At 43.1% G+C, this 24,353-nt stretch overlaps 1 protein-coding gene across 3 annotated transcripts in view; it reads left to right on the plus strand.

Moving 5' to 3' along the window:
* Positions 1-19,327, plus strand: part of KIAA1328 (KIAA1328 ortholog) — a 266,429-nt gene extending 247,102 nt beyond the window's left edge. For all 3 annotated transcript variants that reach the window (XM_061613400.1, XM_061613404.1, XM_061613395.1), the window contains one exon: positions 15,959-19,327. In XM_061613400.1, coding sequence (XP_061469384.1) covers positions 15,959-16,166 — 208 coding nt within the window. In that variant the 3' untranslated portion in view covers positions 16,167-19,327. The remainder of the gene's footprint in view (positions 1-15,958) is intronic.
* The last annotated feature ends 5,026 nt before the right edge of the window (positions 19,328-24,353 follow it).

The raw sequence follows: 24,353 nt of genomic DNA on the forward strand, positions 1-24,353 counted from the left end.
AGTGGCCTTGGACTGAATCAAACCAATTGGTCTGGGCACTCAGTGTGGTTTACACCAACTGACAGTGGCTTGCCAAGATTTCCTATGGGACATTCCCAGCCCTGTGTGGAGATGCCATTGGGGATATAACCTGGAGACTTCCACATGCAACACATGTGCTTTATTTATTTGTTTGTTTGTTTATTTATTTATTTATTTTATTTTACTTTTTTATTTTATTTTATTTTATTACATTTATATACCGCGCCATAGCCGAAGCTCTCAAGGCGGTTTACAGCAATTAAAGACAATAAAAACAAATACACAAATTTTAAAACACAAAAAAACAATTTGAAAACACAATTTAAAATTTTTTAAAACACATGCTAAAATGCCTGGCAGAAGAGGAAAGTCTTGATCTGGCACCGAAAAGATAACAGTGCTGGCGCTAGGAGCACCTCATCGCCCTTATCACTGAGTAGCATCCCTTCACCTCTGCTGGCTGGTCATTCTCCTGCAAACAAGTTTATGTTTATTTTTTAAAAATCCCACCTTTTCCATGAAGAAACTCAAGGTGGTTAGCAAACAAATTAAAGCAGTTTTTTAAAAAAAGAAACATTAATTACAAACAACATATAGAAAACAACCCAAAAACCAATAGCCCAAACAGTGTCTTTTTCCCTTCCCCTCCGTATTATGGCTGGTGCCTGCCCCTTTATCAAGTTCTCCTGTCATGCAACCAGCCCTTTGTAGTGAGCTGCTTTCCAGGATCATTTTTGTCCTCTCCCTGTCTGTGCAAGCTGCCCTTTAACTTCCCCACCCTCTTGCCACCCATTTGCCTTTGCTAGGTTTGTCCCTCCACTTGTCTCTTGACCTGCGATTCTTTCATCCCGTCCTTTTGCCCCAGACACAATGACTCGCTGCTTTCACCTTCCACTGTCATTATGGCTGTCATCTTTCCTGCATCTGAGATGCATCAGACCATTCAGATTGACTTGTCCGCACCCTGGGAAAACTCCACTGTGTGCTGACTTTTGCACGTGGTTGTTGCAGTGTTGGCTGTTTGTTTGAATTAGTCCTTCTGTTGTAAACTTGCCATCAAAACCACAGGTTGAGCTGTAACTGCAAGCCACATGATATTTCACAGTACTTTGTAGATCAGGCTATTTTGCTCCAGGGACTTAAGATCAGGTCTTGAGACCAGAATAACAAACAAGCATAAGGGTGAGAGGGCAGGACCCCAAGAAAGGACATGCAGAGTGAGTTATTTACAGTATCATAAGAAGTGTGTTACTGGTTCATTTGAAAGGTTCATCGGGTGCAGTGTTTCTCAAACTGGGAGCCAGGAACTCCCAGTGGGTCTCAGCCCACTTTCAGGTGTACCTCAGCACTGCAGCCCACCCAGTGCCTCCTCACTCACCCATCCCTCCTGCTGACTGTGTTATAGTGTTGTGGTTGAACCAGCATCAGATAAACTGCCTTTCCAATGGCTCTTCCAGTTTTAAATTTGTTAAGTTAATTTCCTGTTGTGTGGCAAAGTACTACTATCTTCATCAGTGCTGAAGTTCTTGTCAAGCAACTTCATTGCGTGACCTGGTATTAAGTCTATTCCCCCTCCCCAAATTTCATGGAAGAGGTTATTCATTTGCACATCCAAATGTTGCCCATGGCGACACCTTTGGTGGGCTGGCTTTTGGCAAAGCAATAGAGCCAGTCAGTGGTGTTTCGTAGTGACTGGTTCTGCTTTTTTGTGAACGACTACTTAAGAGTGTGTGTGGTGTTAGAAGCTGCTGCTGCAGGTTCATTGATGATGTCCTTTATTAATATCGGACAGCCAAGTACATGTTGCATACTCGTTCTGTTGTAAACTGGGAAAACAGGGATTTGGGGCCGGGGGTGGGGAGGAAGGGAGACTGGACTGCAATACCTAGCTGGCCATCCTTTTATTACACAGATTACTTTCTCTGCCTTAGTCCAAGTTCTCCAACAGAGCTAGGGCTCTTTCCAGCCAAGGCCTTTTTGACACCCCTTCTATTTATCATGTTGAAGCATTTGCCCCGTAACCATGCCAGGTGTTGCTTGTTTGGGTTCACAAGGCTGTGACACTATCAAAATCAGCTCGTCTCCCCCTGGCCCTTGCCTGAGCCTGTGAAGGACTCTTGTCTCCAATGGCATTGTTATAAGGCTTGGTTTTAATGACGGTGACCCCACCAGCAGTGAGCCTGCGAGAGTGGCATGACAGGTTTTACGGTGGGCTGTGATCTATTGCGCTCCAGTGATGCCATGGGTTAAATCTGGAAGTCGGTTTTTGATGCTGTGCAACTGCAAAAGAAGCTGATGCTTCTTTTGGCCCCAGAAAAGGGAGATTAGCAGAGCCATGCATCCCTAAGACTGTTCAGTTTGGTCCTCATTTCTGGGCATGGAGATCCCAGAGGGAAGTCATGATAAATAGGCAGCTGCCCAGAGCAGATATCACTGGGCTAGGAAGTGGTGATGTATGGGGAACCATAAACCATGTCTAGCTTATGAAACAGTGATTGGGAGGCGTACAGTAACAGCCTTCAGATGTTGAAGAGCGTTAATGCTGGGAGTTTGGAAAGGGAGGCTTAGTACATTGTGTGGTTTTACCTGAGTCAGAAGGGATGATCTTGGTTGTGAGTGGGAAAACCCTTGTATTTCAGTTTCTCCAACGCCTTTATTTTCATCCCTTGTTTTCACTGCCTCTTCTCTCCTATGAGTTCTCCCTGCCACTATTGAAGAAGAGTACTTAAGAATATGCACACAGATCTATGAAACGGGTCAGTTCTCATATATTTTGCATAGGTGTCTCTCCAAACAGAAGAATCCCTTGGGAATTTTTTTTTTATCATTAATTTTTATTATTCAAATTTTCAAAAACAAAACAAAACAAACAAAACAAATTAATAACTATTGCAATAAAAACTATTGACTTCCGATTTGTCGTAGATTAGCTATAAGTCTATAATGTATAACAAACCTGTCTCTTAATAAAATTATACAATTATCTTCCTCCAGTGGTTATCTTAATTGGTATCAAATCTCATTAACATAATTTTATTCTTTCCACAAAAAGTCAAAGAGAAGTTTCTAATCCTTGAGATATATATCCATCAATTTTTCTTCAAATAGACATGTCAATTAATCCATCTCTTCAGGTCTACTAAGTCCAGTAATTTCAATAGCTCTTCTCCCATTCTCCCATTATCAGTATTGATTCCATCTTCCATCTTTGCACACCCAATAATCTTGGTCTTGCTGCCATAGTCAAATAATAAGAGTCTGATAGGGATTTCTTTCATCACAGGTATTTTCTTGCCATCAGTTCTGAATGTATTACTGAAATGTTGTTGTAAAGTTGTATCTCTGTTCCTCTTTTTTACAGAATGCACTAACACATCTCTTGAGAGTTTTTCCATTGTCACATATCTGGAATTTATTCTATAAACTTTCTCTATTTCAAGTTCCATCAAATCCTTCCAATCCAGGAATTTTTTCGAGTTGTTGATATCTTTATCTCTAATCTCTTCACCAATTCCTTCAGGGACAGCGCTGAATTCCAAACAGTAATATTTGTCTTTAGGATCCATCACAACCATAAAATCAAAATCTTTTTCCAGGTCCATATTTGATAAATCTATTCCAATCTCCAGGGCTTGAACCTTCCCTTTGATCTTTCTTTCATCTTCTTTTTCTTGTCCAGTTATAGAATCCTGAATTTCTTTCAGCTCCTGTCTCATTTTGCCAAATCCAATTTTCATCTCTTGTCTGTTCTGACCCATCTCTTGTTTCATTAGCTTAATCTCATTCATTATTTTCTGAAACATATTTAGAGAGAGAACCCCTTCCTGAACATCCAGGTTCTCAGCCACCTTCTTGATTGTCATTCTTAAAACCAAAAGAACAAAACCCCTTCAATTCCAATATAGTCACTATTCTCAAGCAAAGAACAGTTTATTTTTTTTCCAGTCACAAATGAGTTAATCTTCCAAGCCAGATGACATCACCCTCTAGACAGCACGAACTGCCTTATCTCTTATATGTCCAAAACAAATTTAGTTCACAGCGTCCAAATGATTAGTGGCATAAGGAATAAGCAGATTCGCCAAAAAAAAAAGAAAGAAAAAAAGTAGACCAGAAAAAATAGTCCCAGACATATAATACTCAAATATCAGATAAATCAAATTTTCTCTTCAAATCAGATGCCTCTCATCCGTTTATATCTTTAAAATGCTCAATTCCATGCCAGCTTTTTGCAATAAAAAACAAAGGTAGGCTATTTCGATTTTCTTCCTCCTTAATTCCATATGTGAAAGAGAAAGTTATAACTCACCCAGGGCTTCTTTGTTGCTGACTCTTTGACAAATCTCTTTTGCAGTAACGATAACAAAATGATGATAATAGACAGGAGGATGCTTGCCTGTTAATTTCCGTTTTTCTTTGAAGAAAAAAAAAGTCTTGCTTAATCAGTTAGAGCCTGTTTGTAATCCCTGGCTCCGTCCGACGCTGTTGGCTACCTTCCTTCATAGGCGATTCCAATGAATTCCAGTCCAACAAACACCACGGAACTTCTGTGGGTAATCTCTAGTTTCTCCCTTGCCTGGGAGAAAAATTTCCCAGTCAAAAAAACTCTTCTGACTGGTTTTAAAACTGAAAAAGCTTCCTCTGAGACGAGAGCTCGTCTAGAGGCAAGCACAGGCGGAGCGATCCTCCTGGGAAGTCCCCTTGGGAATTTTTAAGGATAAGTAGAGATTGTCTCTGTAAAGATCTTGGTGGTGGGGTAGCTAATGCCTTTGAATCTCTATCTGAGTGTCACTTCTGGCATTACATTCAAAGGAAACATGGATGATTCTGCAAGCCCTTGCCCAGTAGGCACGTTTTTAAAAATGGTGAGAGGGTACAAGGTTAACATGTGGATATCTACAAGGCTTGGGCCTAGTTCTGACTGAGGGAGGTAAACCAGTATGATTTTCCGTAAAACCTTTCTCATAGAAAATTAGCATGTCAGGAAGAAGGCTGGGTTAGGATACGTTCCCTTTGACTACTTTTCAGTGTGAAATGACCTTTTTTGTTTGTATGGAAGAGCATTTGGCCACATGATACTCTCCTTGCACCCTGAAATGGCAGGACCTAGGCACAGATTTACCACCCCAACGAGAACTGGAATTAAGTATATAATGGGTGTATCTTGGGGTAACTTGTATGCCTGATACAGTTGCTTTTTACTTGTTCAATAAACGGCTCTGGATATCTATGGTCTAGAGAGAGGATAGTTCTTTCCCAGCCAAAGCCAGATACCCTTTTTATGACGTGCTGCACCCCAGTGCAATGAAGGAAGGAGGTTGAAAAGTGCCTAAACGAGGAGAAGCACATATATGGCCATTGCGGCTATTTTAAATTTGTGGCTTCGTGGAACCTGGAATTGTCCTTGTACCAGCTGCTGACAGCTCTGTGCATGTGCTGGTATTTTGTTTACAAACACTTGCTTAACTGTTCTGTCTCTCTTTCCAAAGCTATAATATAGGTTCTGTAGATGGAAATATTTGTACTTCTCTCTCCCCCCCCCCCCAGCTTCCATCAAACAAGATATCAATTATTTGGTGTCTCAAAAAGAGGACCTTTGCTAAGTAATTGCCCTCTTTCACAGCCCTGTTTCATTCCTGTTTGGTGGAATGGGTAGAAGAGGTGGAATCTGTTTCAGAGATTGGAGACAAGGGACTGCCCTTCTTCGCAAGCATATTTTGAACATGCGACACACTTGCCTCATCTTCCAGACTTCCCACATTGGGATGCCTCTGCCTTTGAATCATCCCAGCTGACTTAAAGATGTGATTTAAAAAACTAAAGCTTTGGCTTCCTGCTCTGTTAAACTGGTGCATGCTATCATAAGCATTTTATTATCTGTAATTAATGTTTGTAAAGTACTTGGTTGCTGAAGGTGTGTTAAAAGTACAAAGCGGCATTATATCAGTCAGAAAGCCTGCTTGAATCCAAAGGCAATTCGTGTACCACTACTAAATCACTTGGAGGTTTATTTTTATGTTTCTACTCAAATTTCTGACTTAAACCTTTTTATTTCATTGGGAACATGAGCTTAAATAAAAGCAAACCTCTTCAGTTACTAATCTCTGATGCCATATTGCACAAACGTTTTGTTGAAATGCCATCACCTTTTCAGAGAACCAGAGCTGTGTGGTGTTTTCTAGACATTTATGGTTGAAGAATAAATTTTCTGAGACTGTAAATGAAAAGATATCGCTGAACATGATGATCAAATAATATCTGACACTGCTTGTTTAAGGAAATGTACATATATCTTACTGCTGGAGCATTTATAACGCCAATAAATCTCATTACTTTTGCCCAGTGATAGAATTCTTACTGACTCCACCAAATATCAGATTGGCTTGAAATTGTGCCGTTTTCTGCATACTGGAGCAAAATCATTCAATTATTTAAGCCAGGTGGTGCAAAACGAATATTTAATACAGCTAAACATAGAGCCTCCTTTAACTATTGTACTGTGTTCATGAAGCATCACATTATGCTGACAATCGGTGACGGAAATGCGTTCAAAATGCAGCGTCATATTTCCCACATATCATTATATTCAGCATTGTGAATTGAAGCTGTTTCAGATAAATGTACAAAAGATTTGTCTGGTTACACTTTCATAATAGCTTGTACATTCTTCTACTGTTTAGCTGTCAAAAAATAGTTGGAGCGTTTCTATGTGGAGGCCCCCATGGTAGTTCTTAAAATCCTCTTCTGCTTTTCCCTTGACGTGGCTTCCTGAACTAACCTGCTGTGCACCTAACAGAATCCTGTATGAGAGACTGGTCTCTCAAAGGACCTCTCAGCCAATGTGATTCCCAAAGAACTGAGAGCAGCTAACTGGCTCACTCGCACAGGGGTCGGTCCGTTGTATGGGACTCTTTCCATGGAATCAACACCCTCTTCCCACTGGGACATAAATCCCATGGAAAGAGACCCTTGTGGGTGACTCTGATGCAGCACCCCTGCCATAAGGAATTTGCTTGTGGGTCAATGGCTTCCAAGGAACTGGGAGAATGCTTAAAAGTTGTCACAGATGGACATTTTGGGTTGGGAAAGGTATAGCGAAACCAAGATGGAGTTTTGCAGTGGCAGCATCAGAAAAGAATCTCATTTATTTGTTTGTTTGTTTGTTTGTTATGTTTATATACCACCCCATAACCGAAGCTCCCTGGGCGGCTTACAGCAATTAAAAACAATAAAAACAAATATACAAATTTTAAAACACAAAAAAAGACTTAAAAACACAATTTAAACGTTTTTTAAAAAACAATTTAAAAAACACATGCTGAAATGCCTGGGAGAAGAGGAAAGTCTTGACCTGGCGCCGAAAAGATAACGGTGTTGGCGCTAGGTGCACCTTGTTGGTAAGATCTTTCCATAATTTGGGGGCCACCACTGAGAAGGCCCTTTCCCTTGTTGCCAGACTCCCAGCTTCCCGCGGAGTAGGCACCTGGAGGAGGGCCTTGGATGTTGAGCGTAGTGTACGGGTGGGTTCGTATTGGGAGAGGCGTTCCATCAGGTATTGTGGTCCCAAGCCGTGTAAGGCTTTATAGGTTAAAACCAGCACCTTGAATTGAGCTTGGAAACACACAGGCAGCCAATGCAAACGGGCCAGAATCAGTTTTATATGTTCGAACCGTCTGGTCCCTGTTACCAATCTGGCCGCTGCTGTTACCAATCTTGTGGACATAGAAGAGGCAATGTGGATTTTGGCGGGGAGGAAGCATGTGAAAAGTGCCCATAAAGGTGTACTAGTTTGGAGGGGGCTGCTGGTTGTGTGGGTGCTTGCCCCAACCTCACCTGTTCTATGGCATTGCTTATGGAGTTTTGGGTGGGAAACAGCTCCCCACATTTTGCAGGTTTCAATGGCATGAGCTACAAAGTTTAGCAACGCATGGACTGTATGTTGAAATCCCCACCACCACCAGCTTTACCCACATGACCTCCAGTGCCATGCTGTGTGACAACTTAACTGCAGGTCATCCAGGGTGCAAGGACTGTCAACATTTCCGAGTGAAAGACATTGGCTTGCATATGCAGCCTGTGGGCCATCCATTGTCTGCCCTCGAGTTACAGAGAGTCAAATGGTTGTTGGCCTGTCTCTTCCAACAAAATCCAAGTGAGCTGAAATTGCAGTACAGGCAGTGCTGTCTGATGAATAGTTTTCCCGTACTTCAGAGGACGTCAGAAAGAAGGCAGCTCTTATTTTCCCTCTTTGATGAAGGGAGGATGAGAAGCAATGGCTTCAAACTGCATGAAGGTAGGTCCAGATTTAACATTAGGGAAAACATTTCCTGTTAGAAGATCTGAGAGTTAAATATGCTGCCTGGGGATGATGATGCACTCCTCAGGCTGGCTAGTAATTTGTCCAGTAGATTTGAATGAATTGCCTGTGTGCTTGCTCGAGGGACAGAAGGCTATCTAGGTGCTTCATGCACCCAATGATATCAAGTGTGTGAGGGGGTGACGGTCCAGGCCAAAGGCCCATCTAGTCCAATGTTCTGTTCTGACAATGGCCAACCAGATGCCTCCTCTAGAAAAGGAGCGCGTCCGCCACCCTCAGGGGTGGTGGTGGACCCAGGAGAGGGCATTCTCTGTGGCAGCCGTTAAATTGTGGAACTCGCTCCCCACAGGGGTGTGTAAGGCAACTTCACTATATAGCTTTTGGCAAATGCTGAAGATGTACCTCTTTACCCTGGCCTTTGACACCTGAGTTGTATATTTTTAGGACCCACCCTATTTTCTGTGATGTGATTTTAAGTTGTGTTTAACTGTTTTTAATGAGGCATTTTAAAACTGTTTTGATCCACCCTGGGACCTCAGGGTGAAGGATGGGTAGGTGGTGGTGATGATGGAAGCCTGCAAGCAGGACGTAAGCATGACAGCACTCTCCTCACTTGTGTTTCCCAGCTGCTGGGATTGAGTGCCTCTGAGGTAGTGCACAGCCATCATGGTTGTAAATGCATTTTCAGTTTGAAAAAAAGTGACTAATAATAACCTCGTCCTCCATGAATTTGTCTGATCCTTCTTTTAAAGCCACCCAAGCTTGCGGCTATCACTACGCCTTGTGGGAGTGGATTATATAGTTCAACTATGTGCTGTGCAAAAGAAGTCCTACCTTTTGTCTGTCCTGAATCTTCCCACGTTCCTCCTCATGGACGAGTGGATCCCCCCCCCCGGGCATTTCAGAGCTCTGCGCTGACTGTATGGGAGAAGGTTGTGGTTTCTCCCACCTTCTTGACCCGTTCCCTTTCTCCACCTTCTTCTCCCACCCTATTTTGCACAAGGAGCCCAGACGGGCTCCACTTGAACCAGAATGGAACCAGACTGCTGGCAATTAAAATTAAAAAGGTAGCAGAGCAGCTTTTAAACTGACTGAGGGGGGGAAACCCGACAGGAGCTGAGGAAGGTCCGGTTCGGAATAAACCTCCCCCCTGGGATAAAAACCAAAGAAATGATGAAATTTTAAAAGGGGTAGGCCTAGAAGTAGGCATTGTGAGAGCAGGGGCACAGGATATAAATTCAGAAGAGCAAAATTACCACAGGCCTAACCACAAGTGCCAAAGACACTTGAAGAGAGACACTGCTTACAAGTGCCTGTACGCTAATGCTAGGAGCCTGCGAACCAAGATGGGAGAACTGGAGTGCTTGGTTTTAGAGGAGAGCATTGATATAGTGAGCATAACGGAGACCTGGTGGAATGGAGAAAACCAGTGGGATACGGTTATCCCTGGATATAAACTATATCGGAAGGACAGGGAAGGATGTATTGGTGGCACAGTCGCTCTATACGTGAAAGAAGGCATTGGATCCAGCAAGCTCAAAACCCCAAAAGAGGCAGACTCCTCCACAGAATCGTTGTGGGTGGTGATACCATGCCCCAGGAGGGACTTAATACTGGGAACGATCTATCGTCCCCCTGATCAAAATGCTCAGGGAGACCTTGAGATGAGATATGAAATTGAGGAAGCATCCAAACTAGGAAATGTGGTAGTAATGGGTGACTTCAACTACCCGGACATAGACTGGCCGCATATGTGTTCCAGTCATGACAAAGAAGCAAAGTTTCTAGATATTCTAAATGACTATTCCCTAGACCAGTTGGTCATGGAACCGACCAGAGGGACGGCAACCCTGGACTTAATCCTCAGTGGGGACCGGGACCTGGTGCGAGATGTAAGTGTTGTTGAACCGATTGGGAGCAGTGACCACAGTGCTATTAAATTAAACATACATGTAACTGGCCAATTGCCAAGAAAATCCAACACGGTCACATTTGACTTCAGAAGAGGAAACTTCACAAAAATGAGGGGATTGGTAAAAAGAAAGCTGAAAAACAAAGTCCAGAGGGTCACATCACTCGAAAATGCTTGGAAGTTGTTTAAAAACACTCTATTAGAAGCTCAACTGGAGTGCATACCGCAGATCAGAAAAGGTACCGCCAGGGCCAAGAAGATGCCAGCATGGTTAACGAGCAAAGTCAAGGAAGCTCTTAGAGGCAAAAAGTCTTCCTTCAGAAAATGGAAGTCTTGTCCGAATGAAGAAAATAAAAAAGAACACAAACTCTGGCAAAAGAAATGCAAGAAGACAATAAGGGATGCTAAAAAAGAATTTGAGGAGCACATTGCTAAGAACATAAAAACCAACAACAAAAAATGCTATAAATACATTCAAAGCAGGAGACCATCTAGGGAGGTGATTGGACCCTTGGATGATAAGGGAGTCAAAGGTGTACTAAAGAACGATAAGGAGATTGCAGAGAAGCTAAATGAATTCTTTGCATCTGTCTTCACAGTGGAAGATATAGGGCAGATCCCTGAACCTGAGCTAACATTTGCAGGAAGGGATTCTGAGGAACTGAGACAAATAGTGGTAACGAGAGAGGAAGTTCTAGGCTTAATGGACAATATAAAAACTGACAAATCACCGGGCCCGGATGGCATCCACCTGAGAGTTCTCAAAGAACTCAAATGTGAAATTGCTGATCTGCTAACTAAAATATGTAACTTGTCCCTCGGGTCCTCCTCCGTGCCTGAGGACTGGAAAGTGGCAAATGTAACGCCAATCTTCAAAAAGGGATCCAGAGGGGATCCCGGAAATTACAGGCCAGTTAGCTTAACTTCTGTCCCTGGAAAACTGGTAGAAAGTATTATTAAAGCTAGATTAACTAAGCACATAGAAGAACAAGCCTTGCTGAAGCAGAGCCAGCATGGCTTCTGCAAGGGAAAGTCCTGTCTCAGTAACCTATTAGAATTCTTTCAGAGTGTCAACAAGCATATAGATAGAGGTGATCCAGTGGACATAGTGTACTTAGACTTTCAAAAAGCGTTTGACAAGGTACCTCACCAAAGGCTTCTGAGGAAGCTTAGCAGTCATGGAATAAGAGGAGAGGTCCTCTTGTGGATAAGGAATTGGTTAAGAAGCAGAAAGCAGAGAGTAGGACTAAACGGACAGTTCTCCCAATGGAGGGCTGTAGAAAGTGGAGTCTCTCAAGGATCGGTATTGGGACCTGTACTTTTCAACTTGTTCATTAATGACCTAGAATTAGGAGTGAGCAGTGAAGTGGCCAAGTTTGCTGACGACACTAAATTGTTCAGGGTTGTTAAAACAAAAAGGGATTGCGAAGAGCTCCAAAAAGATCTCTCCAAACTGAGTGAATGGGCGGAAAAATGGCAAATGCAATTCAATATAAACAAGTGTAAAATTATGCATATTGGAGCAAAAAATCTTAATTTCACATATACGCTCATGGGGTCTGAACTGGCGGTGACCGACCAGGAGAGAGACCTCGGGGTTGTAGTGGACAGCACAATGAAAATGTCGACCCAGTGTGCAGCAGCTGTGAAAAAGGCAAATTCCATGCTAGGGATAATTAGGAAAGGTATTGAAAATAAAACAGGCGATATCATAATGCCGTTGTATAAATCTATGGTGCGGCCGCATTTGGAATACTGTGTACAGTTCTGGTCGCCTCATCTCAAAAAGGATATTATAGAGTTGGAAAAGGTTCAGAAGAGGGCAACCAGAATGATCAAGGGGATGGAGCGACTCCCTTATGAGGAAAGGTTGCAGCATTTGGGGCTTTTTAGTTTAGAGAAAAGGCGGGTCAGAGGAGACATGATAGAAGTGTATAAAATTATGCATGGCATTGAGTAAGTGGATAGAGAAAAGTTCTTCTCCCTCTCTCAGAATACTAGAACTCGTGGACATTCAAAGAAGCTGAACGTTGGAAGATTCAGGACAGACAAAAGGAAGTACTTCTTTACTCAGCACATAGTTAAACTATGGAATTTGCTCCCACAAGATGCAGTAATGGCCACCAGCTTGGATGGCTTTAAAAGAAGATTAGACAAATTCATGGAGGACAGGGCTATCAATGGCTACTAGCCGTGATGGCTGTGCTCTGCCACCCTAGTCAGAGGCAGCATGCTTCTGAAAACCAGTTTCCGGAAGCCTCAGGAGGGGAGAGTGTTCTTGCACTCGGGTCCTGCTTGCGGGCTTCCCCCAGGCACCTGGTTGGCCACTGTGAGAACAGGATGCTGGACTAGATGGGCCACTGGCCTGATCCAGCAGGCTCTTCTTATGTTCTTATGTTCTTAAGTCATAATTGACTTGAAGGCTTACAGTGGGGAGTCATTGAGTCAACTTCCTTCACACGCTGCAGAGCATGTCTAGAGTGTAGTTAGGGATTCTAGTGAGTTAGCGCAGGGTTTTCTGTGAAGCGCAATGCCTTTGATGTATCCATTACTCTAATAAAATGAGATTTACTTGCACCCACGCTCAGCCTCGTCCTTCCGGCGCTGGACGGGACAGTGTACTTAGCATGTGTCTATGCTGCTATTTAAGGTAAGACTTTGAGAGTGGCTTACAAAACTGAAAGTTTATTAAATGTTTGCCGCCCTGGGCTCCTGCTGGGACAAAGGGCGGGATACAAATGAATAAAAAGTACATTAAAAATACCTAGTAGTAGCAGCACGTTTTTAAAATGCAGGAATCCAGACTACAGCAATATATAGCTCCCCATCTTAAAAGGACTGGGCGATTAAAAAAAGGTCAGCACCCTGCTCCCTGGGGGGAGCACTCCAGAGATGAGCACCACAACTGAAAAGGCTGTCTGCCGCTGCCTCACTTCAGGAGGCGAGGGACCCCCAAAGAGGGGCCTCTAAGAAAGATCTTGGCAGTTCTTGATTGGAGTTGTCTGTGGATGAAATGCCACCGCCCAGGGCTTTTGGGGTAGGATAGCCTGTCCTAAGTCAGAGGCTTGGGCTAGAAAATACACAGCTTAGTCTCTTTTGGAAGCATGATGCTACCTCACAAGCAGGTGTTAACAATGCCACCTAGCTAGGTACATTCAATATATGGTCAGTTTTATTTTGAGGAACATCCATTTTAGGGCCAGAGCACTTTAGCAGTTTCCCTTTAAATATTTTCTTAGAAATAAACATGGAGAAACATTGGCTTTGTGAGGTTCAAGCCCTGCCTGCAGCCAAACACTGTCTGATGGCACCTCAACAAGGCAGGACAAACTGTATTATCAGCGGATTCACCTCTAAATAGCCAAAAGGAGCACTCTCTCCATCAGATAAGGCAGCTTGAGCAGAGCGAGTTTGCTTTCTTGCATATAGAGCCCTGGTGTCAAATAGACCGATTTCCAATGCCTGTTCTTTTAAATAATCTTTGCTGCATTTGCTGCTCTTGTAATCTGCCAAATCATTTAATTTTCCCGATAGCAGAAATGCTGTAACACTTAGATAAACTTAAAGCAGAAATTAACTCCAATACGGTTTGCTGCCGAAACCCAGTTATGGCATGCTAGCTAGACATTTCTCTCTCACACACAAAACCTAATCTTCAAGTCAAAGGATGCTTCCGGACTAACAGCTTTGTGCTAGAGAAAACTGCATGGGGCGGCCACGCAGACTGCACTGTGTTCTGTAACTGCGGCTGATGGGAATTGTAGTGTAAAATGTCTGGAGAGCAACAGATTGACAAAGGCTGTAGAATAGTTCTGGGGTTTCATGTGAGTGTGGACAGAATCTGATGCTGTGCCTCTTCCTAGCCACTTTACTGCCGTTTCCTTTGTCATAACTTCAGTGAATGTGGGTCCCCCTTTTGTGATATATTGCGACTGTCAATGCGGTTGTGTTTCAGTTCAGGTTGAAAGAGCCATATATGCATGGAAAACACTCGCACAATGATCACAGGGCATACAGTTTGGCAGTTTTTTTATATTTCAAGAAGCAAACTTCTAACCCTCATGGTTGTATGGGTGCAATAAGTCCTCTTGCATCTCAGAGTCCCAACTAAGCCCTGGTGGAGGCAGTAATGTTTTGAGCAAGTTAGACAGGAGAACTGAGTGGCTGAAAGGGTTCATCGTGCCTCGCATGGAATTGATAGGATATATTTGGGTGACAGACTGCGTGATCTCACTGGTTGGGGAAGGGACATAGCTCGGTGCTGGAGCACGTGCAGCTGCACATCATCTCCAGGTAGGGCTGAGAGAGAAACCCTGGCGACCCCTTGCCAGTTAGTGCACTGTAGACCATACTGAGCAGGGACTAGGTTCCATTCAGAAGACCTATGGGGTAGTCTACCTTTTACAGAATGGCAAGAGAGTGCAGGCCAATAGGGTAAAACTATGCATCTGGGTTGACATTCATAGGAAAGCTGTTGATGATCCTGAAAACACTTTTAAAATAGTTATAATTTTAATGCCTTGAGTTGTAATTCTGATGTTTTGGTATTTCCTTTGAAAATGGTAAACTTTGAAATCATTATTGACATACAGTACAGCTAGGCTGGTGCGGACCAGGGAGAGGGCGTTCTCGGTGGTGGCCCCCACCCTCTGGAATTCTCTCCCTTATGACCTTCGACATGCCGCCTCCCTGATGGGTTTTTGCCGAGCTCTAAAGACCTGGTTATTCAGGCAGGCCTACAAGAATTTTGGGGTGGATTAGCTTTTTGATATATTAATTAATTGATGTTTTGATGTTAGATTAACTGATGATTGCGTTTTTAGATTGTATATTGTATTTTATCATGCTGTTTTAAGTCGCCTAGAGTGTCCGTGAATTCGGACAGATAGGCGACTAACCAATAAAATTTTATTATTATTATTTATTATTATTATTATTTTAAATATGATTAACCTAAAACCTTTAAATATATATTCAGCATCTCATAATTCTCTAGCAGAAAATTTCAAATATGTAATAAAGCTTTTTGCGACTCCCTTTAGCCCTGGCTTTGTATTGGTAACACAGCCGTATTTTCCTTGAAGGTCTGAGACTATTTAAACTAGTTGTTTAAAGATTAAGGTTTCATTCCTGTTTCTGTTTCTGTATATGGATATTGTTTCTGTATTTTGCTTTGTAAATTAATTTGATATGTTTTTTATTGTACCTTGTGTGTTCTGTTGTAAACTGCTTTGAGATCTTTTAGATAGTAAGCGGTCTATAAATTTATTTATTTATTTATTTATTGTATTTATATACCGCCCCATAGCCGAAGCTCTCTGGGCGGTTTATAGTACCTAAATGGAAATAATAATAATAATAATAATAATAATAATAATATATTAACAACAACAACAGCCCATTGGGCTTGCCAGCTCCTGAGCCTGTGAATCCAAGCAGGGATCTTTACATGGAACTTCCACTGTTCAGGATCACAAATTATTTGTGCTCTGCAGTGTCAGCTCAAGGATTTGGCGGGGGGCCTTGAGGAGGAGACCTTCCATGCCTCCACCCTCACTGAGTCTAGCTTCTTGCTGCTCCATGTCCAAGGGGCTCTCATCAGTGGGTCCCTTACTGTGTTGTGGGCCCTTTACAGAAGCCTGCAGAAGCCAAACCTGCATACCAGGCCCAGTGCGCTGCAATGTAATGAGCTCTCTCTCTCTCTCTAGATACGAGTCTTCTCTCTTTGACCTGGTGGAAGCAGTGAGCCCGAGACTTCAGCATCACTGCAGAGAAAGTCATGGCCCCAGCGCAGTGCATGTGCCCCAGAGCAGAGGCTGGAGGAAGCCTGGTTGCAGTCGGAGCCCTTCCGGTGACAAGAATGGGGTGGCTGAGCTAGAGGAGAGCCGGATTCTGGAGGAAATCTTTTTCATTTAATGGCCCCAGTGCTTGCAGCCTTTCCAGTGGATCCAAGGACCTTCTTTCTCTTTCTAACATGGGCATGTTTACATGTCAGAATATTGCTTTTAAATTATTTGATTGACGAATGATTGTTTCTTAACTTCCCCTTAGAAAAACAATTAACATGATAGTTTCCCTGTCCATGTTCCAAATCATGTTTTAAAAGCATCCTTTTGAACAGGCTGACCGGAATGTAAGCAAAGCATTTCTGGGCTCTTTTCTCTCTCCCCAGTGTCAGGCCATTGTGGAAGGGATTAGTATTTCATTATTGACTTTTTTCCTTTTTATCTGTGAAAACCAGTTGGCTAGAGCTTTGTCGCTTGTTCACACACAAAAGCACGTTCCAACTTTATCATTTTCCAAGTTGCCTGTTAACATTGAGGGTGCTATCATACATGCAGCTAATGAATTTCCAGAACCTTCTATCAGATTCTGTGTGGTACCATTTAACTGTTTTTTCGTGGATATTCTGCTGCAGCTGTCAACACTAATGGACATTTCTCTGTTAATGAATCTTTTTTTAAAGGGTATATTTGATATAGGATATCTGCTGAGAGAGTATGCCCTTACTGCTTAGCTATCTTAACAAAATTGGTCATCCTAAAAACCTAAGCTGCTAAATTTTCTCCACACCCCATACAAAAAGCATTATAGGGTGAGACCAGCTCATAGAATGTTTTCTCTTATTTTTATTTTTTGACCTTCTGCCCATTCCTTGGTGTTGTAAGTAAAGGCAAATCAGTAATTATTGCCACTTGTAACGTACATTCCTCCTCCCAGCTTTAATTATTCACGCCACATATGTATTCCAGTTTGTTTTAAAAGGTGCTCCCCCTAAGCTGCCTGCTCGGTGATTTAAAGAAACATGTGGAATTGGGGGGGGGAAGGACTGCAGATTGCAGGATCAGCAATCCCTTTCTGCAGTGTGCATATTTCAGCAGAACAGTAGCCACTGGCATGAATTCCTAGAAGCCCAGCTTCTCACATTACAAAGGCAGAGCAAGAGGAAGACTTGTGTCCCTTTTTGGGTGGGCTGCTAGAGGAGAGGGTGGGAACCCACCAGTTCTGTCATGCTGGTTCTTCTCCTAACTTTAGCCTTGCCCATTTGCTTATGTGCCAGAGGTGGGCTAGGAAGCGATTGTTTTGACAAGGTAGGACATCCATTATTCATTCCTTAGGACCACCAATGGAGGGCGGGCTCAGTGCCCTCCAACAGATCACATGGTAGCATTTCCCAGAGCTTCTGTGGGCAGTAGCACAAGTTCTAGCATCTTTTGGATTTATTTTTGTTTTGTTTTGTTTTTTGCAAAATTGCAGTGAGGCCAAAGTTCTCCAGCTGACCAAGGATCAATTGTGCGCTATATTAATGGATGAACAGATGAAAGTAGGAAATACTGAACTGTAATTACATATATTGCAGGTTCAGGGCCTTTCCCAGTGTAACTCAGTGATCATTTGATTCCTTGACTGTTGGCCCTCTCTCCTTCTGGCTGATGTTTCTGCCTCATCATGGCCTCTAGCGTTGATTAGCCAGCATCATCTTAGGGCAGCAAATTGCTGCCCACCAGCTCAGATTGTGACCTTTTTCATGGTTCTGTCATTTGAGCATAGGAATTCATCCTAAAATAGGAGCTGCCCAAAAGCAAATATAACGTAAAACAACAGGATTCCTTTCTAAGCTTCCTTTTTTTTAGACAGTCTAATCTTCAGGAACGAATCCAAGAAGCTTTATTTTTAATTTCTGGCCTTCTTCTGTTTGCCACCCTGCTTGCCTTTTAAAGATACCACTTTCAAGCTTAAAAGGTGACTTCAGATTTACATTCCAGAGCTCTCTGTCAGAGTGATTTTATTTGTCTCCAGTTCTTAGTCCGTGCCAGTACCTAGCCTCTTTAAATATTGAATCTAGGATTTTCGATAAAGCTCTTGATAAACAGGTTGGATTAGCGCTGTTGATTTTTGTGTCAAACTGTACCTTGGTCATCTGTGTCTTTTGAAAGGACCATTGTCAAGGGTTCAACTTTTAAAACTCTATTCATAACGGCTAAAAATTATCCATGGGGGGGGGGAAACATGTCTCTGAGGCACTTTTTAAAAAATTGTAATAAAAGGATGCAAGGAGTCATTTGCAGAGGTGGGCCAACCACGCCAATTACAATTACATGGAGTCAGGTGGCTGTCATTTTGGGGTACGGATAGTGGGTTAATGTTGGATTAAATGGAGAATGTGCATAAATCCCCCACCATTGTGCACATATTAGCAATATGAGCGAGGAATTGTGTACATTGTCCAGTTAGTCTGCATAACCTCCCAGTAAGGATAACCTCCAAGATGTTGATTGGTGAATGCAACTTAGTAAGGAAATATGGACAATGCCACACTTACACTGTTTAGCGTGTGCATGTTCGTTATAGTGACTGGTTTTCATGCACATCCTTTAATTCAGCTGGCACTCGCCTCCAGAAAGCAAACGTGTAATCTTCCTATGCAGACCCCTCTGCTGTATTTCTTGGTAGAATTGTGCAAACGGTCTTCAGCAGCCAATGCAAGTGGAAGGTATTTTGTCACAAGGCGTTATAAAATGGAAGTTATTAAAAACATTTATGGCCTTGGAGGGAAGGGCGAGGAAGAATCAATGGCTGTCAAATAGCAAAGGAGCAAAATCAGCGGTTGTAGATGGAAATTATTTTTCCACCTACTGAAACAGTAGAAGAGAATCAAAACTTAAACTAGCCAAAGAAGTCTCTTGGTGCTGTCCATTTACATTTGAACTGTTGTAGTTGAAAGCACCAGCCAGGGAGACTAGAGTGTGAAGGGAAAGGCTCTTTCTAAGATTTATGCTTTGTGTGTTGCTGGATGGTGTCAGAATGGCCCCAGAGTAATGATTCTTGTGAAGGATGGCTCTTCCTGTGGTGAGTCCTGTAGTGGCTCCTGCGCAGTGTGCCATTGCTGTTTCACCGATTGATGTTGCCTGCCCCCCATGCACTTTGTAAGAAATGGATCTGTAAAAACAATCACCCTCCCCCCCCCCAACTTTTTGGGTTCTGCTTCATAAATACTACCTTAAACTTGATTGGATCTTTAAATATAAACACATGTAATATTTTAATTTAATAAATTATCAAGGTGGATTCTCTGCCCCCCTTTTTTATCTGATTTCTTTGTTTCTTGACTCTTTTATGGGTTGAAAGTTTACACAGAGCTTGAATTTGTGGATGTTTCTCTCTCTAAATTCCCTGTTGCAGCACGCACCGGGTCATAAGAAACTTGGCAGATCTTTTGGATTAAAAAAAAAAATGTTTCATGTGTGTTGGCCCCCAGTGCACACATACACACAGCAATGCATTGGGCCAAATGTTCAAAATGTTGGAGGCAATTGTTGCTTTTCTTGAGATGCAAGCATTCAAAGCCAATCTCAGCATTGGGTTATATATGCCTGGCCAGATAGTAGCCTGATAAAGTTCATGGTCCTTCAAAGCAAAGGAGCAGGAAAGTGTAAATTGGGGGGGGGGGGAGCCTGTCTAAATGGATTGTAAAGCAGCAGGCCTTTCTGGGGTGGCAGACCAGCAAAATGCTTCAGGCACCGTTGTGAATTAGGGCTGGTTCACAAATGCACCCTCATTGCTTGTTGGCTATAGAACCAAGTCGTGACTTCTATCTAAGAATGAGCCATCTTTTATTAGTAATGACTCTTGACTCATTTTAGTAATGACTCTGATGTTTTAATTGTCTAGCGCATCTTCCATGGGGGCGGGGTAATTCTTTTAACTGTTTATGACAGAGGTTGCTAACATGGTGCCTGTAGATTCATAGGGGCATTTCCTGATGCCTACAGGGTCCTCTGCCACTGCTGAAATTTGGCTTCAAAAAAGCACTGTAAGCAGCCAATAGGTTGCAATGTCTGTGCGGTGCCCACAACAGTTTCTCTGGTTTGCAGATGTGTCCAAGGGCCCAAATGGATTTGTGACTCTTGGTTCATGGGTTTGTGTGTGCATGTTCTATGGATGATAGTCATCTTGAGGGCTATTTTAAAGTGGAAAGCCCAGACATAAGCTGTCCAAATGAACAGTTTCCTATTCCTGAACAACAACACCAATGCAATTCTTTTTCAGTGGAAAATAGTTCATATGCGTGTGGCTGAGAGTCATTGATGTATTTATTCATTTAAAAATATGCTTCTTCCGCCTTTCCTCCAAAGAGCTCAAGACAACTCAGAGAATGATGAAGCCACAATTTTAACAATTAAAAGTATCCCGTACCATTTAGGACTAAGGCAGTCGATGTGCGATGGTGCTGTGTTTGTTGCGGGAGATCTGTGACTGGGCCTGTCACCTTATTTCGTCTTTTGCTAAAAACAGCCTCGAGTATGCCCTGTTTGGGATAGAACCATGGCCCAAGGTGGGGGAACCCTCTTCCCCATCTGAATTGGCACAGGAGAAAAAGATTGGATCACCGCTCCCTGATCCAAATCCCAACCCCAGGAAAAGAAAAATATCATTTAGATCAAATAACGGACTTCAAAGGTTTACTGATTCAGGATTTTGTATTGTGCGCTTCAATGAGAATTTTCTCATATCACTGTAGTTTGGTCCCCAGATTTAGCTCATAAAAACAAAGTGATTTATTATCTTGCTTCCATGAGCTCTAAACCCGGTGACCGCAACCCACCCAAAGCTAAGTGCTTTGAAGGCCCGCTCATTTCAAGTGGGGAGAGTGCTGAACACTTCCACTGAAATGAAAGACACTTAAACGTGCTTAGTTCTGGCTGGATCAGTCCCGTTATTGTTTTTAAAAAAAACCTTATTGTCATATATAGGAGAAAGATAGTGTGCCTCGGAGGAGCTATCACTTGTTAGTGCAAAATGGAATTTATTGAACAGTCAAGAAAACTGACATTTTCCCGGGAAGCCAAGCAGAGCAGGACAGTGTCATAACCCTGGAGTCACAGTCCCCTTTTTCAAGGAGATGAAGTTGAGGCTAGCACCCCTGTGGCCCAAGGAAGGTCACATAGCCATTCTTGGTCTTGGAGGACTCATATCACAGAAGGCCCAATGAGACCAGAGTCTCCCCTGCTCCATCAGAGGAGAAGACTACTGGAGTGGGTAGGTGCCCTTTATTTGAAGAGACACCTTCAAGCAAAGGCAAGACTAGCAACAGAGAGTTGCCGCAGCTGCTACTACTATATAGGGCTCAACAGGCCCGGTGCCAGTGAGCAGCCAGGTTGGGCACTGGCCAAGGGTGCCTGGCTCTGAGAGGGGGTCCTGCTGTTGGGGCTGGGTGGGTGTAGCTCCCACTCTGTTATCCATGCTAGGATTGGGTCATGGAGCATGCACCCTGTGATCTAATGATGGCATGGATTGCAGAATGGCAGGCGACATCCCCACCACCGGCCCAGGCTAGCCTTGCAACTCCCTGCAGTGCCATGGCAGCATGCTGTGCGCTCATGCTTCCCAACACCCAAGATGGCAGCAGGGGCGTCAACACGCCCCCCCATCTTGGTGTTGGTATGCATGCATAGCATGCTAATCTGCTGACACAGCCAGACTTATTTAAACCCCCAGTGGTGCTGGCAGTACTGCCACTGCTGCTGAGGGCCCGTCTGGGGCCAGCCCTGGTGCTCAGCCTGTTTGATAGCTGCCCTCCTCAGCGCTGTATTCCCTCCTCAAGCTGCCCTTGCCTACTCCATGATCTCTGGAATGTAACTCCTGTTTGGTATTTTAAAAATATAAAATGAAATAGGAACTAAGTTTCATGGTCCTATTTCTTAGCAGAGATATAAACACAAGCGGCAGAGTGAGAATATAAACCAAGCCCACCTTTCCCTCAGACATACTAGTTAGTCAAATAACTCACACACAGAGTCTTCTTAGGTAAAAGATAAAGAATATTTACTCATGACCTTTCATATGTTCAGGAAACATAGGCTCTAGCTTAGATGAAAGAAAAATAGAAGTCTTCGTCCATTTTAGTCTTTTGTAGCGATGCTCTGAAGAGAGCATCTGCCATGCGGCCTCTCCCAGAGGTAAAGAGATCAGTAATAGAGATGATTCAGGAATCCCCAGGACAAAGGAGGAGGAAGCCAGGTAACTAATCCCACCCATTAGGAAGTTACATCAGAGTAAACAGTTACATGGGATGTGTCCCCAAATATCTCTTAAAGGGAACATCTCCCTTTTACAAGGAAACATGCAAGTTTACCTATTCCAACAATTCCTGACAGTTCTCGTCCGTGGTGGGCAGCATATGGGCAGCAATATTCTGCATTTCCTTGTCTCCCATGTCATGCTTCCTTTGTGTCCCATTGTACTACAAAGTGCTGGATAGGATGTGCGGGTGGGTTGGGGGTCACTGAAGTGAAAGCCAGATCATCAGCTGGTTGTATGCTGCCTTTCCATAGTTGAACCAGGCTCAAGGCGGCTTACACCTTTAAACGAAATTACATAATTCACTCTAACTAATCCCAAAATACAACAGATTGTATACAATAAGTGTAAATAAATACATAAACAATAAACTAATGAAAACTTCTCAATGAATATACAGTAAAATTAACCAAAACCCAATATAAGAAGGTCTAACAATAAAAATGCAAAGCCATATCTCAATAATAGCAAAAAAAATGCATCTCTGAAATTAAATCTTGATCTCAACAAGAGCTCCTAAAAACATCCCATCCTGAGCAGCAAGCTTCTGGACAAGCAGCAAGGTGGTCTCTGGCCCCGTCAGCAGGCCCCATCCTCCCAGGCGAGGTGAAAATTGGCCAGGAGCACATCTGGGGCAGGATTCACCCAGCTGAGATGGACAGGAAGTGTAGGGCTCTTGAGCAGTGGCTGGCCTTGGCAGGCCCAGTCTTGGGATAAACATCCCATGTATCCAGTGGGTGTGCCTGCCTTGTCTCTCCTTCGCGTTAAGGTTGCTCAGGATAAATGTTGCCATGGGTGACTGAAGAGCACACAGAGAAGTGCAAGTCATGACACGAACACATTGTCATTACTGTTTTTACACATACATACACCTACACACGCACGCACACACTCAAACACACACATATTGGGGGCACAGGGGTGTTAACCCATTCCTCCTCCCCCCAGGGCTGTGGAGTCGGTATGTCAAACCTGCGACTCCGACTCTATTTTTCTACTGTCCAACTCCGACTCTGACTCCTTCATAAATGGCAAATGTATATTAATGTATTAATATTAATATTAATTAATATTAAAATATTAATTTTATTTTGAAGTCAGAGTCGGTACATTTCTACTGACTCCGACTCCACCCAAAATTGCTTTCGACTCCGACTCCACCCAAGATTGCTTCTGACTTCACGACTCTGACTCCACATCCCTGCCTCCCCCAGGTCCCATGCTCCTGCTAAAAATCACCTCATCAGAGCTACTATTTGAATGAAGTGAGGTCTGGTGGGGAAATCATGAGGGAAAGGGTTAATCCCCCCCAAAAAAATGCTGTAGTCCTCCCACAGTCGCTCTTTTCAAATGGGAAAATTCAAGAGAGACAATGACATGTTTAACACGGATTTGCCCAGAGAGGAGGTGCTTTGTTCCCTTCCACCTTCCCTGGATGGCTGAGAGCCACATCTGAGCTCCAGCTGTGGTACCATAAACTTACCTGGAGCTGTATTGATATAAGGCTTTTCACTTTTATATATATAACTTTGGGAAATAGCAAACTCTATTAATTTGCTCTGCTTTTCCAAAGGAAAATTATTTATCGGGAGGCCTTTTTAGCTCGAGTGCTCGGGGCCTTAAATCATCGTAATAAATTTGTGCTATTCAGGCTTTCTTACATTGTAATAAATTTGTTTTAAACATGAATGAGAAGATCCATGATTTCTTTAATATACTGTTATGTATTTCCTTTCAAAATGACATGGCTCACTACATCAACCTGGAGAATAATAGCAGGAGATTTACAGTCCTTAAAAATAACTTTGACTGGGAGTGTGACATGTTAACCAACTCTCCAGATGGGGCTTTGGAGAGTTGCTCCTTCCTACATGCCCTCTGCAGTTTTAAACTTTGAGCGGGATTGTTGGAGAAAATCTCTTGGTAGGACTGCTTCTGTTGCCTTATTGGTATTCCCGATAGATCCCTGGCCCTGCTCTAAGCCCCATGAAGCCCTCTTCAAAGAGATCCTGTTCCTCCACT

The sequence above is a fragment of the Rhineura floridana genome, chromosome 1, assembly GCF_030035675.1.
Source record: "Rhineura floridana isolate rRhiFlo1 chromosome 1, rRhiFlo1.hap2, whole genome shotgun sequence".
NCBI classification, from domain to species: Eukaryota; Metazoa; Chordata; class Lepidosauria; order Squamata; family Rhineuridae; genus Rhineura; species Rhineura floridana.